At 43.4% G+C, this 20235-nt stretch overlaps 1 protein-coding gene across 4 annotated transcripts in view; it reads left to right on the top strand.

The window, feature by feature from the left end:
* Mrvi1 (murine retrovirus integration site 1 homolog) overlaps positions 1-20235 on the top strand; it is a 108851-nt gene that overhangs the window by 57103 nt on the left and 31513 nt on the right. For all 4 annotated transcript variants that reach the window (XM_028768085.1, XM_028768084.1, XM_028768087.1 and 1 more), the window contains 3 exons: positions 696-774; positions 16355-16478; positions 19529-19559. In XM_028768085.1, coding sequence (XP_028623918.1) covers positions 696-774; positions 16355-16478; positions 19529-19559 — 234 coding nt within the window. The remainder of the gene's footprint in view (positions 1-695; positions 775-16354; positions 16479-19528; positions 19560-20235) is intronic.

Here is a 20235-nt window from a genome sequence, read left to right as displayed (position 1 = left end):
CTTCATGGACTTCAGAGGCAGGGAGAGTAGGCTACTTCCTTAGAACTCTCCGCATCCCTGCAGGTCACTCTCACCTGGCAAGGGAAGTCCCAGAGAACCTGGAAGCTCATGCTACCAGCTGGTCTGGCACTGAGACCTCCTCTGTATCCTGTCCAGTGTGCTGGCAGCTGAGGGCTGTGGACATCTGGCTTGCTAAGTATATAGCAAAGGCATGACCTGGATTCTCTCTGGATCCTGGACACTCTTTGTTAGCTTCTTTCTTTCCTTTTACCCAGAGGCCAGTCACTCCAGTGACTTTTGTCACTTGGGAGGCTGAGAAACGTTGAATGTCACCAGGAGTCAGGAAAGGACTCAGGCATTCCAAGAGGGCTCTTGTCTGACATGGATTGGCTTGGGGCAAGGATAGTTTATTGGGTCCTCCAACACCCCCAGCCTAGCTCTTCGAGCTCAGTCCCCCAAGCAGCGATGCGCAGGTTTCATTTGTCTGGAAGTGCCACAAAGATCGTTGAGGGAGGACTGTCACTTACACAGAAGGGCAGGGCAGGAAGCTGCTTCCAGCACTGAGACCATCAAGAATTACTTCCAGAGCAGCTGCATGCATATCCAGGGGACCTTAATGTCCCCAAAGTTCTTAGTATCTAAGGATTACGCCCTGAGTTGCCACCTGAACCATGTTCCTTCTTCCTCTCACCAAGGAACACATCCTGATGAGAAACCAGAACCTGGTGGGGTTCAAGCTCCCTGAACTGAGCGAAGCCGCGGAGCAGGACAAAGGTAGGCTGTGGGGATCTGTTTGCCCTCCCAGGGCTGGTGAGGCCGCTGGCGATGTATGTGTAAACACTTGATTTCCCATCAGTCTTTGTGCATGAGTGAAGGAAACAGATTGTATAGCCCACTGAGGCAGAGCATGCACAAGCCTGTCTCCTTCCTACCACCCCGCCCTATCCCTGTTAGTGGTGTTGAGTCTGGAAGGTGCCCCAGGCCTGAACTTTTGACATCGCTTTTCCCTCACACCCAGGAAGCTACCCAAATAGATCGGTTCCTCTTTTCAAGACACCAGAGCTCGCTTTTTAATCTGCTGTCACCACAAAGTCCATAACCCAGCCCTGCCCTACTGGGTGATTGCACATCTCTTCCTCCAAGCCTTCTGCTCTCCACCACGATACACACTCTATCACACTTCTCTGAAAATATGAACAGAGTCTAGACCCTCCCTGTCCCTGCCTTAGTGTGAGTGCTCTTCCTCTGAGTTCTCCGATGCCCCCTCGGGGTGAGCCACAGCTGTTCATCCCGGCTCTGCTACTGAGTGACCAAGCTCTGCGGCCTCACCGGGCCTGATCCTACACCCCACCTTGTTACATGGGGCCGTCATAGTCGCCTTGAACATTGTCAAGAAGAGTACACAAATGAAACTGTATTTACAGAGTGCCTAGAACAGTACCTGGTACACAGTGAGTGTTGACTAGGTGCCAGCTATCAAGACCCCCAGAGTCTCCACTGGGCCCCAAGAGCCAGTATCTCTATCCGGGGCTATGTCTGTGTGTGCACATGTGTGTCTGTACATAAGCTGTAAGCTACGTGCTTACACTTACAGTGCTGCCTGACACTAATAAGCCCCGAGTAAGTACTTAACTGAACAAATGGGCGAGGTTGTGAAAGAGTGCACAGGGGAGATACTGAGGTAGTTGCATAAAAGCAACTGATAACCAGAATGCTTCATGATGGCCAGAGAAGAATAAGCGTGTTTGGAGGGATGCTTCTAGAAGGCCAGGCTCTCTGTTCTTCCCTCTTCCTCTTCCCTGTGGACACCCACCCCCCTGTCTCTATGTGTTCTGTTGAATCATTGCACCTGTGTCTTAAAGGAGCAGGTCCATCCACCTGCTCTAACCCCCATCCTTATTTTGTATTTATGCCTATATCTACCTCTTGTCTTTTGTTGATGTTTATTAATTGTTAATTGGTGATATGTACAATGTTATATGTGACACTATGTATATGGCATTAACATTACCATTTTAATCATTTCCGGCATGTGGGACAGTGGCCTTAAGTCCAGCCTTACTATATTGTGCAGCCATCACCACCAGCCATCCACAGAACCTTTTTGTCTTCTCAGTTGCAACCACACCCACAAGACACAGCTAGCTGTCTGTACCCCTCCCCCAGCCCCTTGCGACTCCAATTCCACTTTCTGTTTTTACCTACTCCTTCTAATTTCATCTCAGTAAATTCTCTCTAGCGTTTTGCAGACTCTAAGCCATTGGCAACTCAGATTTAGTTCTCTCCCGGGAAACTAAGGGGAAGGATTTTTGCTGTCATCTTATTGTTAGGGAAACTGAGGCCCAAAGAACTGCGGGGTCCATCACATGGTTTTGCCATCCCAAGAACAGTTCTGAAACATGTTTTATTAGCTTTATTTTATTTTAGATAAACTAATCCAGAGGCCAGCTTACCAGGAGCAGGGCAGTGAGTGCCAAGCCAGTTTCCCCAAACTTCCGGCTTTCTCCTGTGGGCACCAGTGCATCCCAGGCTTCACAGAGCACCTCTGGAAAGGCACACTACCCGCCTCCTCCACACACTGTGGCTGTTGTTAGTCACCTTATGAATCATCATGTGAGATTATTCTGGATGTCATTAGGGAGTACAAAATTCTGGGCTGAAATACAATAACTACCCGCTTCTCGGTTAACAAAGCTCCAGAGGTCCATTGACTGAAGGACTGAATTATTTTTTTAAAATTAACCATCTATCTGGGTATGGTGGCACGTGCCTTTAATACCAGCGCTCTGGAGGCAGAAGCAGGAAGCTCTCTGTGAGTTTGAGGCCAGGCTTTAACTACATACTGAGTCACAGGATAGTCAGGGCTATGTATCGAGACCCTGTCTCAAAAGGCCAAAGCAAGCACGTAAGCAAGAAAACAAACAAGCGAACAAACCACCTTCAAGATGGGGAGATGTCTCAGGGGTAAGAATGCTTGCTCTGCAAGCATGAGGATCTGAGTTTGAATCCCTAGAAACCACATATAAAAGCCAGTCACATGCATAGCCACAATGCATGCCTGTAGCACCAGAGCTGTGAGGAATAAAGACAGGAGGATTGCTATGGTTTGTTGGCTGTCAGCCTAAAGAATGACAGAGCAAGAGCACCCGACATCTCTCTCTGCCCTTTGTACACACACACACACACACGCACGCACGCACGCACGCACGCACGCACGCACGCACGCATAAATCACATACATTTATAAATACACACAAAGGATTAACAATACGTAGAGGTATCCCTTTTAAATGTATACTTCTTCACTTTTAATTTTTTATTAAGACACTAGAAAAACTTAAGATTTTATATAAATGAGGCTGGAGAGATGGCTCAGCAGTTAAGAGGAATGGGTTTGTTTCCTAGCACCCACATGGCGGCTCATAACTGTCTGTAATTCTGGTTCCAGGGAGCCAACACCCTCTTCTAGCCTCCTGCACCACTGGAACCCATATAGTGCACATGCATGCAAAACACTCACACACATAAAAATAACAAATCTTTTAAAAAAGATCTTATCCATAGCCCCATCAAAGCTTTATTCTTTCCAATATTTATAATCTTCCTAAGTTGATTTGATGGTATAGATACAACTTCCTTTTAAAGGTTTGTTTCACTGAAGTTATCATAAATAATTACATGTATTTAGATTTCATATTTGTGGCTGAGTGGGTTCGTATTTCCTCCTGTATGACTGTCTCTATTGTAAAATATTTCAGATGTTTATAGTTTTCTGTCTGTTATAAACAGTTTCGTCTTTGTGCTTGTGAGGTTTTTCTTTCTTCTACTTTTTTAAAGTAATTCCCTTAGGATACATTGTCAGGCTTGAGAGTCTCTGGGTCAGAGTGTAGAAATACTTGCCTCTTATCAAATGTTCCAAACATTGCATATATTATTCTTCTTAGAATGATTATTTCTGGATGTTGCTTTGGTCTTTCTTAGCCAGAGTATAGTAGAATAAGAAACAGACAATCAATAATCATGACAGTTATAGTCAGGTGTGGTGGCTGATCTTGGTTGTCAACTGACTGGATCTGGAATCAACTAAAATGCAGGCCAGTAAGCAGTGCTGTCCCATGGCTCTGCTCCAGTCCCTGCCATCAGGTTCCTGCTTTGAGCCTCTGCCCTGGCTTCCCTCCTTGACTGTAAGCTGTAAGCCAAACAAACCCTTTCCTCTCCCTCATTACTTTTGGTCAGTGTTTCAGCACAGCAACAGAGAAGCAAATCAGAACACCAGCCATGAGGGCAAGTCTGTAGTCCTAGCAGGCAGGAGGATGAGTCAGGAGGACTCCAAGTTGAGGCCGGCCTGGGCTCCATAGTGAGACTATATTCAAAACAAGCAAACAAAAAGGACGACAGTTACAATATGCTATTATCATTGATGCAAAGTGACAGTTTGCTTTTATTTCAGTTAATATTCTAGCATGCTCAAACTTACATTTTTCTCTTTGGTAGTAACTTCTTAGCTTTATATCATCCATTGTTAGTATTATATGTGAAGTGTGCATAACAGATACGAATGTTTTGCCTGAATGTTTTCTCTCAATATTTCAAATTATTTTATCTTATTTTATGTGAATGGGTGTTTTGCCTGTATGTATATCTATGCACCACATATGTGCAGGGCCCACAGATACCAGAAGGGGGCACTGGATTTCCTGAAACATTGGAGCAACAGACAGAGGCAACATGTGAGTGCTGGGAATAGAACCCAGATCCTCTTCAAGAGCAGCAGTGCTCTTAACTGCTGAGCATCTCTCCAGCCTCCAATTTTTAAAACCTTTTTAGTGTGTGTGTGTGTGTGTGTGTGTGTGTGTGTGTGTGTATTTTCTTGCATGGTCATTCATGTACACATGATTGTGTATGTACAGGCATACATGTACACATGATGTGTGTGTGTGTGTGTGTGTGTGTGTGTGTGTATTTTCTTGCATGGTCATTTATGTACACATGACTGTGTATGTACAGAAATACAAGTACACATGATGTGTGTGTGTGTTTCTTGCACGGCCATGGATCTACACTGATGTGTGGGTAGATGCACGTACCGTGCTCCACATATTTATAGTTTGATTTATTTGTGTTTATTTTACTAATATCTCTTCATCTTGCTAATAAGAACTTCATGTTTTTGTTGTTGTATTTTAGTTTTTGACATGGAGTTTTGCATGTAGCCTGGAACTTACTATTTAGAGCAAGCTGGTCATGAATGTATAGTGATCTAACTTCCTGTCTCCCAAGTGCTGGGATTGATGGTGCACCACCACAGCTGGCCTTCTGAGCTTCATTTTAAGATATAGGTATATTGAAACTTAAGAGCTCATTGCTACAATAACATTTTGATAGTATTTCTATTTCTTTGTGACAAACAGTCATATGTCATATTCATATATATTTACGGAGAACAGGGTTTTTCTGTTTGCTGTTGTTATTGATTCCATTTGTTTTATTTTCTTTTGTTTTTATAGTATTTTAGTGAGTTTTGGGGGGTGGCTTTTTTGTTGTTGTTTAATTGTTTTGTTTCCATTTGTTTGTTTGTTTGTTTGTTTAAGACAAAGTCTCATTCTGTAGCCCAAACTGGCCTAGAAGTAGTAATCCTTATGCCTCAGCCTTCTGAATGCTGGGATTACAGATATGTCCCACCATACCCAGCTTGGCTCTGTTTCATTCTGGCCAAGATGTCGCTTTTGAGTCATGGCTCTAAGGAGAATATGTTCTTTTGTGTAGTGGGGTTATCCCTCTCTCAGTACTTTTCTTCTGTAACATATTTGTGCACATTTTACATAGATTCAAGTCAGGATTGCAGAACGAGCAGTGAGCGAGAGGCCAGAGGCCAGGAGACAGGAGTCTATTCACCGAAGTGAACAGAGTTTTAGGTTTCCTGACATCTGTACGCCTGCTGCACATTTGAGAATTACACAGTCTTGTGCACCTTGAATGCTGGATTCAGAAGGATTGCCCATGCTTTATTTGCTTTGAAGTTTGTAAGCCCTTAGTTTACTAACCTTGCAGACATTCATGTCTCAATTGGATACATTTAGGTATTTCTGTTTTCTCTTCCAGAACATTTAATGCTTTTTGCATATGGCTCTTGTCACACTCTGTGTAACCTTATTTATTGGTGACCAGGACTCTAAGTTCACTGGATTTCCTGACCAATTACTAGTAGTGGAGATGAATGTGGCCCTGTGTCACACGCTTCCTGCATTCTAAATATTGCTCTTAAATGGTAGAGTGCTGACTCTGGGGACTGGTACAAGGACTGCAACCAGAGTGACTACTGCATGCCAGATGCTGGCCTGAGTGTTTGACCCTGGTAGACTCAGTGCTCACAAGAACCACGAGAAGCAAACAGTCCTGCTGTAGTCATGTGACACACAAAGACACTGAGGTTTGTGAAGGCCGCGGTGGTGTGTCTCTTAACTGTAGGAGCAGGATCAGAGTCTGGGTGTATGTAACTTCTGAGGCCTTTGACCCCTTTGCAGAAAATCTTTCTTTCTGAATTTACAACCCAACCTCCTGTTACTTTTATTTTCTCTGGCTTGGCATCGTTTCAGTTGTCCTGCCTGTGGGAGGCCATGTGCATCTCTGCATCTGTGTGTGCTTTATTACTTTGGTGCCGTTATCTAACTCGAAAGTGGTGAGGAGGAGAATGTCCACCTTGCTTCTCTTTTGGAGTGAATTTTAGTGTGTTCACTTTTCTTCCAAGAGTCATGCATCTTATTATATAAATGTACTACTTAAGATTATATTTATATGATTTGATATAAAATATAAGTTATAATTATAAAACTATGCTATTGTCTAGTTACATCTCTCTATTGCTGTGATGAAACACTGACCAAAACAACTAGGAGGCAGAAAAAGTTTATTTGGCTTACAAGTTCTGATTACAGGCCATCATGGAGAAAGATCTGGGGAGGATTTCAAGTAGGAGCAGGGGCAGGAACCATGGAGGAGAGCCGCTTGCTGGCTTACTCTGCTTGCGTTCTTATACCAGCCAGGACCACAGTGGGCTGGATCCTCCCACGCCTATCATTAGTCAAGAAAATGCCCCACAGAGATGTTCAAAAGAAAGTCTAATAGAGGAAATTCCTCTTCCTAAACATGCCTCATCTGTGTCAAGTTGACAAAACTAACCAACACAATATTATTTAACCTTTTATTGTTATATATGTATATATAGTTATATATTATATACCTAAAATTCTATTATACATTTTTAATTACTGTATAATTAAAACATTTTATATGTTTTTCTTTCTCAAGTTTCAAAATTGGTGTTAAGTCTATCAAATATATTTGTTGAAGATTATATATTATTCAATTAATTTAATAATTTTTCTGTTTGTTTGTTTGTTTCTTTCTTTCTTTCTTTGTATGGGTACTTGGTATATTTTCTTTTATAGCCACCATCCAAGTCTGTATCTGTGTTTGTTGGAGTATCTCCAATTTTTTTTGGATTAGGTAAATTAAAATCTAAACTTTTGGGACCCAGGGAATCGAGACACACTATGTTATCATTTGCTCTTCAGCTCAGTTCCAGAGTACATTTTTCTGGCGCAGGCAGGCTTTGCTCCACCCAGACATCCAGGGACCCTCATGTCCTTTTTCTTATCTTTTCAGCAGACTCTTGAGCCAACCTGGAGTCCCACAGCTTAGAATGGGAGGGGGTGGTGGTGGTGGGAGGGGGTGATGGTGGTGGGGAGGGAGTGTGTATCAGATTCCAGAGCAGGGTGTGGACTGTAACTCCTCTTTTACTTCAGCTCTGTGGTAGCATGGCTTCACAAATAGCAAGAGAAGCTGGGAGTCTGGTTGCTAGCCTGAGAGCTGGCCTTACGCCATGTTCAAACCCCATTCATGTGATGGATTATAGTAGTCAGCTAGGTCCCTGTCAATTCACCTTTTCAATTTAACAATATACCTAGACAGCGTCCCATTTAATATCTATGGAGCTTTAATCTTTTTAAAATAAAAATTAAACTGATATATATTCATTTCCCCACATTTCTCTCTTCTATAAATAATGGTATGATAAACTCTCCACACGTTATAGAAATGCTTATTTTCTAAGAGATGCCATCCTATAGGTAAAAATGGGTGGATTAAAAGGTATTTTTTTACATGTATGTGTGTGTGTGTTGTGTATAGATAGTCAAACTTTTCTATAAAATTATGCTAATCTAGACATCCCTAGCCTGTAGCGAAGTCGTGCTGTCTATATTGATAGACAGTCACGGAGCTTTATGAGTAGGTAAGTGAATTTGACTCCTATAAGCTCCCAATTTTTTAAAAAAAATTATGCTGGAGGTGTGGCTCAGTGGGTGAAGTGCTTGCTGTGCGAACACGAAGACTGTGGATCCCCAGAAGCCATGGAAAGCCCAAGGTCACAGCACGCATCTGTAATCACAGCACTTCTGTGGTTAGACGGGGGTGAAGTCAGGGGCATACACAGTGGCAGACATGACACAGGGTCTCAAGTAATGTAGAAGGCAAGGACTGGTCCCTGAGGTTGTTATTTAACTTCTACATGTGCACTATTGTATGTGCATATACTTCCACTCATGAACAACACATACACACACACACACACACAACATTTAAAAAACAACAACAAAATTAACCCAGGGTGTTCAATAAATAAACACCTATATTCTCTCAGGTCTAGTGTATAGATGATTAAAAATCTGAGTTTCATCATTTACTGGCCACTGAACTTTTGGCAAGTTTCTTGGTCTTGACACCTCAGGTTACCCAGCTCTATAATGGGGATAATTATGGCACCTATAGTCCTCATTAACCTGATGTAATGTTTTGTGTGACCTTAGTCTTAAGTTCAGTTAGATGCTGCCATTCTTTCAATGACAGTTGCTGAACTGTGGGACTCTATCTTGTCAACCAAACATGACAGGACAGCATTGGGCTGCAGTCATCCACAGGCCCCTTCCCATCATGTACCCAGAACAAAAGACCTGGGAGCCCTCTGAGCTCTGACTCAGAGAATATGTCCAGACTCTAAACCAGCGGTTCTCCACCTGTGACCCTTTTAGTAAATTTCCATCTTCAAAAATATTTACATCACAATTCATAACAGAAGCAAAATTACAGTTATGAAGTAGCAACAAAAATAACTATGTTTGGGGCTCGCCACAGCATGAGGAACTGTGTTAAAGGGTTGTTGCATTAGGAAGGCTGAGAACCACTGCTCTAAATTCAACAGAGCTCACAGGAAAAAACTAATCTTTGCTGATGATCTCATGAGAAAACTCTAATCTTGTTGGCTGTTCCTTGGGGAGACAGGAAAGGTCCTTATCAGGGTGTTCTGGAGTCTCCAGAACCTTGGCTCTCAGTTTCCCCAGTAAATCTGGCCTTCCCAACAATTCAACCTGTTCCCTTTCCAGGGATCACTGTGCACACTGTCTTTGATCATTGTTTTAAGACAAAGATATGAGGCTGATACAGGCCACTCCCTAAGTTGTTTTCTGGGAATGTGTTGAGGACTAAGGGGGCAGGGCTCAGACCATACTATCAAGAAGATGGCCTCACCCCCACAGCCATTAGCGCTTCATCTGTCTCCCAATGAGACCTTTGGACCACATTCTTGACAGCTCACTCAGCATCCAGAGTCTCTGCAGTGCACTCTTATCTCTGGGCCTCGTTCTGTTCTCTGGAGTTCTGTTCTTAGGACAAGCACTGGAACCTTGGAGGGCCCTCTGAGGCTCTGTGGCCAGCCCCACTCAGCTCCCAAGCGTCACCCAGAACCACCCTCTCCCAGCTGTCAACATTTGCCTTTCCTTCTGTAGCTCCTTTGTCCTCCCTTCCGCGCTTTCTCCCTACATGGAGGGTTTTCTCTTCTTAGTCCAGTGAACTCCCATTTTAGATTTTCCTCTAATTAATCTCTGTCCTCTTAAACAATAATTTCTGAGAGGGACAGTTGTGTGAAAGTTTTGCTTAGTATAGCATCTATCCTTGGCTCTAGCCCCCTTGCCTGGGACATAGTAAGTTCTCAGTAATTAGGGAAATGATTCATGACTGAATGGACTCACCTGCACTCTCTGTGGGAGGAAACCTAAGGGCAGAGTCACTGCAATACATCATATTGTAACTTCGGCTGAACAGAGGTCCTTGGGAACAAGGAGGAAGAAGCAGCTAGCTTAGTGGAGGTGAGTCAACGAAGGCTGGAGGGGCAGCTTTGCTCTGGAAGAGAAAGACACACCAGGCAGGGCAAGCAGAAGGAACAAAAGCACATCTCTGGTGCCTGGTGTGCTTCAGATACAGAATCTTAGCTGAATCCACTGTGTAATGTGTGTCCCAGGGAGATGGGCTGTGTGACCCTGAGGCTGAAGCAGTGGACTTGGGTCAGGGAGAGTGAAGGCCTCAAGGCCAAGTAATGAGTTAAGATACTTGGTGAGCCAGAGAAGCCTACAGGAGAGGGAGCCTACATCCCAGCCTAATTCTTTTGAAGAGATTACAACTGGCCTGAGATGGGAGATAGTCAGAATTTATAAAGGCCCAGGCTTTGCCATTGAGAGATGCCTCATTACAATTACTGTCATTGGAGACATCCCTTTGTCAAAGACACCATGTAAAATATGGAAATGGTCTGGTGAGGGACAAAGGATGACAGGACCGTGGAAGGATAGTTTGAAAGCCATTTGGATGTGAGAATAGCGGGACTTAGTGAGCAAGGCACCAGGAAACTACCAGGAATCTGCATGCGTGGCCGTGTGGGTAATGGTGATAGTACCAGGTCTCAGATCTCAGTAGGGAGAACTCCCTTGTGAAGACCAAGTATCTGGATTTGTACATATTGGGTGTCCAGGAACACAACTGAGATGTAAGAGTTCGACAGACTCATTTTTATATCCTGGCTCTACTATGGATGAGCTTGGCTCTGGAGGAATCTATAAACCCTAACTGGTCTTCAGTTTCCATAGCTTAGCAGAATTGACTTAGCAGAACAACTCTAGATAGCCAACAAGAAAGAGTGTGTAATGTGTGGCTGGTGTCCCATGAATGGTAGTGTTCGAACAATTTTTAATTTTCTGTATCTACTTGGTGATGTCTACAGGGTTGTTGGATGTCTGACCAGGATTCCAAGGAAGGTAGATGGTCCCTATATACAGCTCAAGGCTGGGCTACAGACTCATGTCTCACACAGGGATGATGCCTTCCTGAGAAGACAGATGCAAAGAAATGTATTCTAATGAGTGGCTCTGGCCTTGGAAGAAAGTACAAATCTTCTTGTTGTGCTAAAATATCTCCCTTTCCACAAATACAGAAGGGATAGGGAGGAGAGACAGTCTAGTAGATGTACCCTTCAAGATAAAAACATTACAATTTCATTGAGTTTGAGTTGAAGTGAAGTGAAACTGTAGGACTTGCTGAATCTCTGTTATTACTTCCTCCACAGAGGAGAAATTAGTTTTGACAATGTATTAGGGAATGTATTAAGGGTTTAGAGTTGTGGAATTTTCTGGCATTACTGCTTTTGTTTGGAGTAATTGTTCTAAATTCTTTACACAGCACAGCGTCAGTCATGTATGGCAAGACACAAAGACCTAGAAATAGTAGTCATGAGAGAAGTTTATATTCACAGACTTCCTAACACAAGGGCACAGTATTCTCTCTGGGCCAAATAGAAAATCACTAGGGTCAACCAGGAGGTAGAAGGTGGGTGGGAAGAATCTTTACTGGGGTAAAGATGGCAAGGGGTGAGCTGAGCAGAGTAGGTACCCTGAGTAAGCTTAGAATCAGATATTTTGAGTAATTTTCGCAGGTTCTGGAAAGGAGAGAGGTGTCTGATTGTCTGTTGGATACTTGATAATGTGGGGAAAGGGTGAATATTGCCTTGGTATGTAAGAAATGGAAAAAAGGAAGACGGTTGGAAATATAAGTTCTAGGTTGATTGGGTTGGTTTAGATGTCGACGGTGTGCTCAAAGGAGGGTTTTCCTCCTGTCTCCTTCAATGAGCTGGCTGAAGAGAGTCAGACTTTCCAAAAATGAAGACCCTAAGACTTGAGTATCAAGAAAACAGAAAAAGCAGAACATCTCGTTACATATTTTCTTTGCCAGCGATTTCTTTCTGCTTTCCAACCTCTGCCTGTCTAGATGCTGACTTCTCCTCTGTGTGTTCTCGAGGTTTTAACATATACACTTTACTCTATAACCAGCTTTCACAGTTGTCCAGCTGTTCACCAGAATAAAAGGGTTTCATGCTTCCTGCTATTCCCTCCCTGTTGCCAACCATCCTTAAGAATTTTATTTTGATTTGTGTTTTGCTTACCTGTATCTCATTATCTGAGTATCCTGAGTTCTAGCATATTTGAAAACATCTTATTTAGCAATAGGCTGCATAACTATAAAATTTTTGGCTAACTCCTTTCTATGAAATGTTATCTCATTGAGTTCAGTGTTGTAGAGAAGCCCAAAGCCAGCTGGTTTTCTGTGTGTACATTTTTTCCTGTTAGGAATAAAAACAGTAGCATTTCTTTATAGACACGCCTTTAAAAGAAAAGCATCATATGTACAGCCAACCTCTGAATTCATCTCTCCCCTCCACTGAGGACAATTTTCCTTCTGTTATGTCTTTGATTATATTAGTTGTTCAATGAAAGGATCAATAGGGCTCAACTTAGGACCTGCCTTCTTCAATCTTTCTTTTCCTCTTCACATTCTTTATGATCAGCCAATCTATCTTGCCCTCCTTACTAGTTCAAGTAAAACTGTGCATGTTATATATCCTCAGTTTTGAGCACGCTGACAAGTTCTGTTTTTTCAGTCTCTTATTCATTCTGCTATTGGTCTTTAATTTGTTTCCTTAAATAGAATCCTTGTCCATTGTGTGCGATCTTCTCATCTTGTCCTAATTTCTTATTCTCATTTTTTTCAGATTCTAATTTCCTCTAGAGTTAAGCAGTTACAGTATATATTTTGCACAGAAATGCAGTTTTTTCTTTTTTTCTCCCGTGTTCCTTGCATCTATGTGTCCATCCTGACATCTGCCTCCTGTGTGTTTCCATTCTTCCTTCCTTTCCACCTTCCGTCTTTCCTTCCTCTTTTTACTCTAGTATTTTTGTCTAGCTGCCATGTCATTGGTTTCCATTTCATCTGTTTGTGATCTGGACATTTCCACCGGGATCTCCTTCCTTGAATGTGTTGGGGGAGGAGGGTTTTCATTCACTCCCTTCTGCCACATCTGAGATCTCATTGTCCTCTTCGCTCAGTACTGCGGATTGGGTGCTCATGGGTGCTTCTTTGCGGCTTGAGTGGGAGGAAAGAGGAAGTTCAGACAAAGCTGTTAGCAGCAGCATTTGTAGGCTTTCTGCTTTTCTATAACTTTTTTCAGAGTCCAAGACTGGAGTTTATCATGCCAAATTGAGATATTTCTGTTCCTCCAGCTGGGGATTAGTGAGGTTTGTAGCAGCCGTTTAGGATGGAATTGTAGTGAGAGTCTGTCCAGATGTTTATTGTCTAGACTTGACCCACCCCCTCCCAGGAGCCATCCACTCTACAGCCAGGCAAAGGAAGAAAAGAATAGATGAAATCAAGTTAGCTCCTGTGCTATTTTCTAGTGTGGTTCATGTGAAGCTTCAGTTGGAGCTTTCCGTTTGGCTCCTGCTGCTCACTCCATCCGAAGAGCTTGCCTTACTTGTTTGGTTGTTTTAAATCTTCCCTTCTGGTAAGCCCCTACGCATTATTCAAGTAATTCTAATACAATACCAGATTCCCATTCCTCCTTTCTTCTTTCTTCCATCTTGGTTGGGAAAGCTAAATGCCAATACTTTCTCTTTCTCTTCTTGGCAGTGTTGGTATGGTAGAGCGTAGAAAACTTTCTTCCTGATGTTTCTCTGCAGGCTGCCTACTTACTCATTCTGTCCATTCTTTCTTGTTCTGAGATCTTGCATTGTATTCTTAGAAGCTTCCTTATCCAGAATCCATTAAAAAAAAAAAAAGACAGGGTTTCTTGGTGTAGTCTTAGGTGTTCTGGAACTCACTCTGTAGGCTCATCTGGCCTCAAACTCAGAAATCCCTCCAGAGTGCACCACCACCTCCTGTCAAAATTTATTTTTTAATATTTTGTTTGTATGAGTATTTTGTCTGCATGTGTGTCTGTGTACAACATGCGCACCTAATGCTTGAGGCGTTGGTGTGCCCCAACGTGGGTGCTGAGACTCGAACCCAGCTCCTTTGCAAGAGCAATAAGTGCTGTTAACCACTGAGCTAATTCTCCACCCCCAGAATCCATTCTTAAGCCAGGTGTTGAGATGCATGCTTGTAACGCCAACATGCAGGAGGCCGAGATAAGCGGCCTGGAAGATATAGTGGCACTCTGACTCAAAGCAAACAAACCCAACAAAACTCCTGCTCTTTGAGGGAAGAAGACAGGGGAATCAAAGGTGGGGTACCCCACTTATTTCTAGAAAATTCATTTTTATCTATTATTATTATTTTTAATACTTCCTTTTTCTGTATTTAAACACTGTTGGCACATATAGAGTTGATATTATGCTTTTTGGTTGTTAATTTAGTTGCATTCAGGGGAAGAGTATTTGGTTCTGGTATCGAGTTATGTATGACACATCTATTTTTTAAGAGCTGGTAGCCCTAATTAATTTCTTTTCTCCTTTCTATTTTTGTTCCTCCTCCCTCCCCTCATTTTCCCTCAACTTAGAGGAATGTTTTAGGCAGAAGTCCCTGGTGTGTCCTTCATTTGGCGTTAGATTTGATGTTTCAGACACACACACACACACACACACACACACACACACACACACTATCCTCAGGAGCCCACTGCTTAACTGCCTCTCTGCTAAGTGTGGCGGAGGTGCATAGATACAGAGCAAGCCACAGGCAACAGATGGAGCTGTCAGTGAGCAACAAATGCCAGCAGAAAACCCAAGAGCTGACAGGTAGCTGCAGGAACTTCTGGTCTAATATTACACCTAGAGATGTAGTTCTGGCTGTCCTGTGCATGACAGATGGCCCTGTAGCCTTCATTTGAATAACTGAAATATCAAGGAATCTGTAATGCTGTTCTGTTATTGAGCAGACTCAAACTGTTAAAAACATATTTACTGTGAGTCCAACTGTGCCCCCTCCCCTCCCTGCTTTGTCTCCCTTGGTGACAGGAATCCCAGTCTTAATTCCAGCCAGATGATTGGTACAACACTGCCTTCTGTGCTGACCTCTCACCTGGCCTGCAATTCTGGAAAACAGACAAACAAATTGGAACACTGCTAGGTCAAAAGCCATGGCAGACAGTAAAAACCGTGGGTAGACAGCTTCTTGTAAATGCAGCACACTCACTGGACAGGACAGGAATCCTGAGGTGGCTCAAATGAAAGATGTCCAAGGTTTTCACTTCACCCTAAATATGCTTCGAGAACACAGTAAGGCACAGCAGGTCTGTCTTGTGTGGATGTGAAGGTCAGTGCCCAGGACGTTGGCCAGTGTTCTGGGTTAAACTTGCTACAGTCCGTCTGGGTCTCTCAAACAGCAACAAGGCAGAATTTGTAAAGGCATGGGGTGGGGTCTAGAGACCACGAACCCTAGGATTCCTCAGAGAGCAACTGGGAAATAGGAGACAGATGCAGGAGAGAGCTCGTTTGCAGAGGGTATGAGAGCTACTTAAGCAGAAGAGAGATTTATGGTTTGCTCTTTCTGTTTCCCGGTTACAGTCCTGCATCATTTCAGGAGGCAACACATGCTGTTTGTTGGCTCTGTTGACTAGCAGACATCCGTATTTCTGAGACCTGTGACAAGGCTCATGACCTTAGCTTTATCCTGGAAAATACCCGCTTCTGTTACTATCTAGTGGCAAACCGGACACTGATTTCTAGGTAGGAGAAGAAGACAGTGCTTTTGAATTTATTTGGTAATTATCAGTCAAGAGATCCCTTTAAGGGCATGCCAAATAGAGAGGTTTTCCCCAAACACCATAATCAAAGAGTCAATCAGCTTCAGGTTGCCAGAAACCAACATCTAAATGCTGACACATGATTGTACTTGACACTGGGGATTATGGGAAGAAACGAGCGGGGACAGATAGATGTTAGTTTGCTGTTGGGCTGTGCCATTTGTTGTGCCTATAATCTTCAGCAAGCTACCAACTTTATTGTGCCTTATACTATCCACCTGTAATAAAGGATGGTTAAGAAGCAGCACTTCAGATCACTATGATGGTAAAGTAAGATAGAAGACAGTTAGTAAGGTCTCTGGAGTGTAACAGCTTTCCTGGGACCTGATGTTGGCTGCCAATAGTACTAGTACAATTTCAAACAAGCATTCTATAAGGAAAACTCTTATTTTCCAGGAGTCTCATCTGAACTCGCCCCAACAGCTGAGGAAGAAGAGTCAAAGAGTGGTCTGGATGTGATGCCCAACATTTCTGACATATTGCTACGCAAACTTAGGGTTCACAAGTCACTCACTGGAAGGTAAATCAGGACATGAGCTTTCGAAGATCTTTCAGAGGACTCCTGTGTTAGAGCATGGGTGGACACAGCGGAGTAACAGTCTTGGTTTTCATCCTGAAAGGGATGCAGTCCAGTGGTCCAGGCAGGGCTGATGAACCCAAAACACAAATCACATAATGGGACATGTTGGTATTTCCAACTCCAAAAGTATCTGGAATTCACAGGCAAGAACCTTTGAGGACACGAGGGTCCCCAGAGGTGAGAGTAGTGGGCTTTGGGTCAGGGATACACATTTCAAACCACTTCCCTGTGGGACAGACAGTAAGTATTTGGAGAGATGCACAGCATCCAAAATCAAATTAAGAACTGAGCAGAAAGCCCCCCAGACTTCTACTCACAGGAAGAAAGTTTCTTTCCTTTCTGAGTTTTGGCTTCATTGCCTATAGAAGAGTTGTAAGTGCTCCGCCATTGGCAGGATGCACTAAATGAGACCGTCTGTACACAGGGTTTCAGACAATGTCAGCACAGAACGCATTCTTGATAGCTGGATTAGAAAGAAAAGTGAGTGAATTTGAGATGATGAAGTTTCTAAGAGCACCATGAGATAGGGCAGTCCCGAGAACAATCCAAGTGAGACACTGGGGAGTGAGTCAAAGAAGACCTGTATGACAGGGTAGTCAGGAATCCGGGTCACAGTGACAAGAAAAAGCCACATATGCAAAGACTTTGGTGGATAGTTTTTCAAACAAAAAGAAGTGGTTTTAATCAAAGTCAAGGAGACAACTGGCGAATCACATACAAAAGAGTGAAGCTAGGGGCTGGAGAGATGGCTCAGGGGGTAAGAGCACTGGTTGCTCTTCCCGAGGTGCTGAGTTCAGTTCCCAGCACCCACACGGTGGCTCAGAATCATCCACAGTGGGATCTGATGCCCTCTTCTGTCATCCATGAATGCATGTAAATAGAGTACACTCATAAACATAAAATACAGAAAACAGTGAAGCTACTGTAATACACAAACACCAGCTCACAGTGGACCGCAGACCAAAATATCAGGGCTAATACCATGGAATGCTTAGGGGAAAACACAAGAGGCAAGCAATCCTCATGAGCCGTGAGCTTGGGTTAGCCCACAGTTCCAGATTAGACAGGAAAGCACAAGCAGAAGGTTTAAAAAGAACAGGTGAAAAATAAGTCATCATCATCATCATCCTAATAAAATGCCTGTACCATCAACACTGCTCAGAAAGTGGAAAGTGACTCACGGAGTGAGAGGAAATATTCATGGATCATTTACCTGGTAAGGTACATGGTTCTATAAAGAATTCTTGTGATTTGATAAAATTTAGATTTCAAAGAGAGTGCACAAAGGGTACCTGAGAAGATACAACATTACTCTCCATTGTCTTGGAGGACCATGGTTCTTCCTACTTGCTGCCTAGGCAGGTCCAGAGCTCTGCCTTAAGAACTGGCTGTGCCATGTGCACACTTGACCTATGTCATACCACCCAGTTCCTTACTGTTTGTGTGTGTTCTGAAGCACAAAGTAGAATGTGAATCACCGAAGTAGAAAAATAAGGGTATGTTGACCCTGAGAGGACAGGCCCTGTGACAAGAATTGTAGGCATGTGACATCTTTGTCATTGTTTGTCTCCATGCTCTGCTTTCTGACGGCTTGATGGCCATAGGGTCTTGTTGTCTCATCCTGACAGGAAGGCTCTTGCTGTCCTTGGTCAAGGGTGAGAACCAGCCCTTTGCAGAAATGGCTGACCCATCTACCTTTGCTCTCAGGGTCTCTCCGTACCCATACAAGGGAGGAAAATTGTGTTTCCTGAGAAGTTTATTGATGGTGTGCTTGCTCGCCAAGTCCTGTGACAAGAGTTGGACCCCTCCTGGCCTCCCCACCCAGCACAGGAAAGCGCCTGTGTGGTATTTACGTTATCTGGGCTTCCAGTGGGGCCAACTTTAGTTACTAAGAGCTGCACAGGCAGCCACACAGAGTGGCTGTGCAGATAAGGACTCTGTTGATTGGGGCAGGCTGTGGGAACTGCTCAGGAACCTCTCAGAAGGTCACCTCTATGTCAGCTGGTACTCACTGGCCACCCCAATTACAGGGTTTGGAGGCGCTTGCTGCAGTGAGCTCTAGTAACCCTTCTCTTGCCTTGAAGTATTTGGACCAAATAGATGTTTGTCACAGTTCTCGGAGTCTAGGAAGGAAGGATCAGTCTTTACAGAGCTACGGAAGCCCTCGAATGCTACAGTTTACCTCAGACACACAGTTTGAAAATGATAAATGCATGTGCGTTTTCTAATTTCTCACAGTCTATGGGTGACAGTAATAATAGCCAAGGTGCCATATACAGCTAATCTGCAGTGGGCATTGGTTCCAGGACACGCACATATACACACTACACAGACACCAAAATTCAAATGCTCAACACCTTGTATAAAATGGCATAATACTTACATGTAGTCTTTACAACCCTCCGACACTTTTAATAATCTCTGCATGATTTATAATACCCAATATAGTATAAATTCTATATAAATAGGTGCTATTCTGTGTTACTTAGAGAATATGGCCAAAAGAAGTCTAAATAAATTCTGTATAGACACAGTTTGTTTTAAAGTTTTCAATATAGAGTGGTTGATTAAACGAAATCCAGAACATGTGGCTGAGAAAGGTTGACTGTATTTATACACACAGTAGACACATGTTCATGAATACATATGTGTGTGTGCACACATGTATATGATGTATATATGTATATCCCTATAAGGCTTATATGATATAGGCACTGTTATTCTGATTTTACATATGAGCAAGCTGGAACTTAGAGGGATCATAGAGACTGTTCTTGGGTGCTGACCCCAACATCTAATGTTCCACATCCCCTCTATAAAGGTCAGTGGTCACAGATGACAGGGAGGACACAAAGGACTGTATCTTTTCATCTCACCAGCTCTGTTTACTCCTCTTCTGGAAATGCATGCCCTGCTGGTCATTCTAAGTCACCGTCTGCTTTATTTAGTAGGCTGAATAAAGTTCACCTGTACATTTTTCTTCTTCACAGCGCCCCTCCACTCACTGAAAAGGAAGTCGAGGTAAGTGGCTCACGGGCTCTGTGACATGTACTGACTGTCTCTGATGACATTCATCCACACATTCCTTCCTCCAGCCTGTGGCTCTAATGTTTTTACACAAGAGTGACAAGTGATTGTGGGATGTTCTGGATATTTGTTCCCAGCCACTGCTGAGTTTCCCAAGCCTGCCTCCATTCATTTTGACAAATCTGGTCAGAGGTGAGAAGGTTGCCAGAGCTGCCACCTTCAAAGACTGTCGATGTCCCTTGATGGATGAGCTTCCAATACAAATCTAGCCAGGAGACTTGACAAGTATACCAAATTTATTTCAAAAATTTAAAATGTGGCCATGTTTTAAGCTTCAGAATTTGGCATGGGGGACAAAGGCCTCCTGAGAGTTTGGGTTGCAAGAAGGCCAGCTCAGCCGACAGTGTCAAAGTTCTTGGTGCTGCCTTCCCTGATTTGACCTTTTTGTCCCAATACTGAGTGTTGGGTGAGCTGAGAATTTTCATTCTGGTGAAAGGACATATGGGCAAGAAATGTAGCAGAGGTGAGTTAGAGAGGGTTGGAGAAGTGGAGCAGATGAGCAAAGGAAGATAGACAACCTGAGACAACTATTCCCCACCCGACCAGCTCACACAATGACCTTGAACCAGACATCACCACTGTAAGCAGATTCACAGTCCCCCCTCCCTCC

This window comes from Grammomys surdaster, unplaced genomic scaffold, assembly GCF_004785775.1.
Source record: "Grammomys surdaster isolate TR1022 unplaced genomic scaffold, NIH_TR_1.0 184, whole genome shotgun sequence".
NCBI classification, from domain to species: Eukaryota; Metazoa; Chordata; class Mammalia; order Rodentia; family Muridae; genus Grammomys; species Grammomys surdaster.
This window is presented reverse-complemented; position numbering and strand designations above follow the sequence as displayed.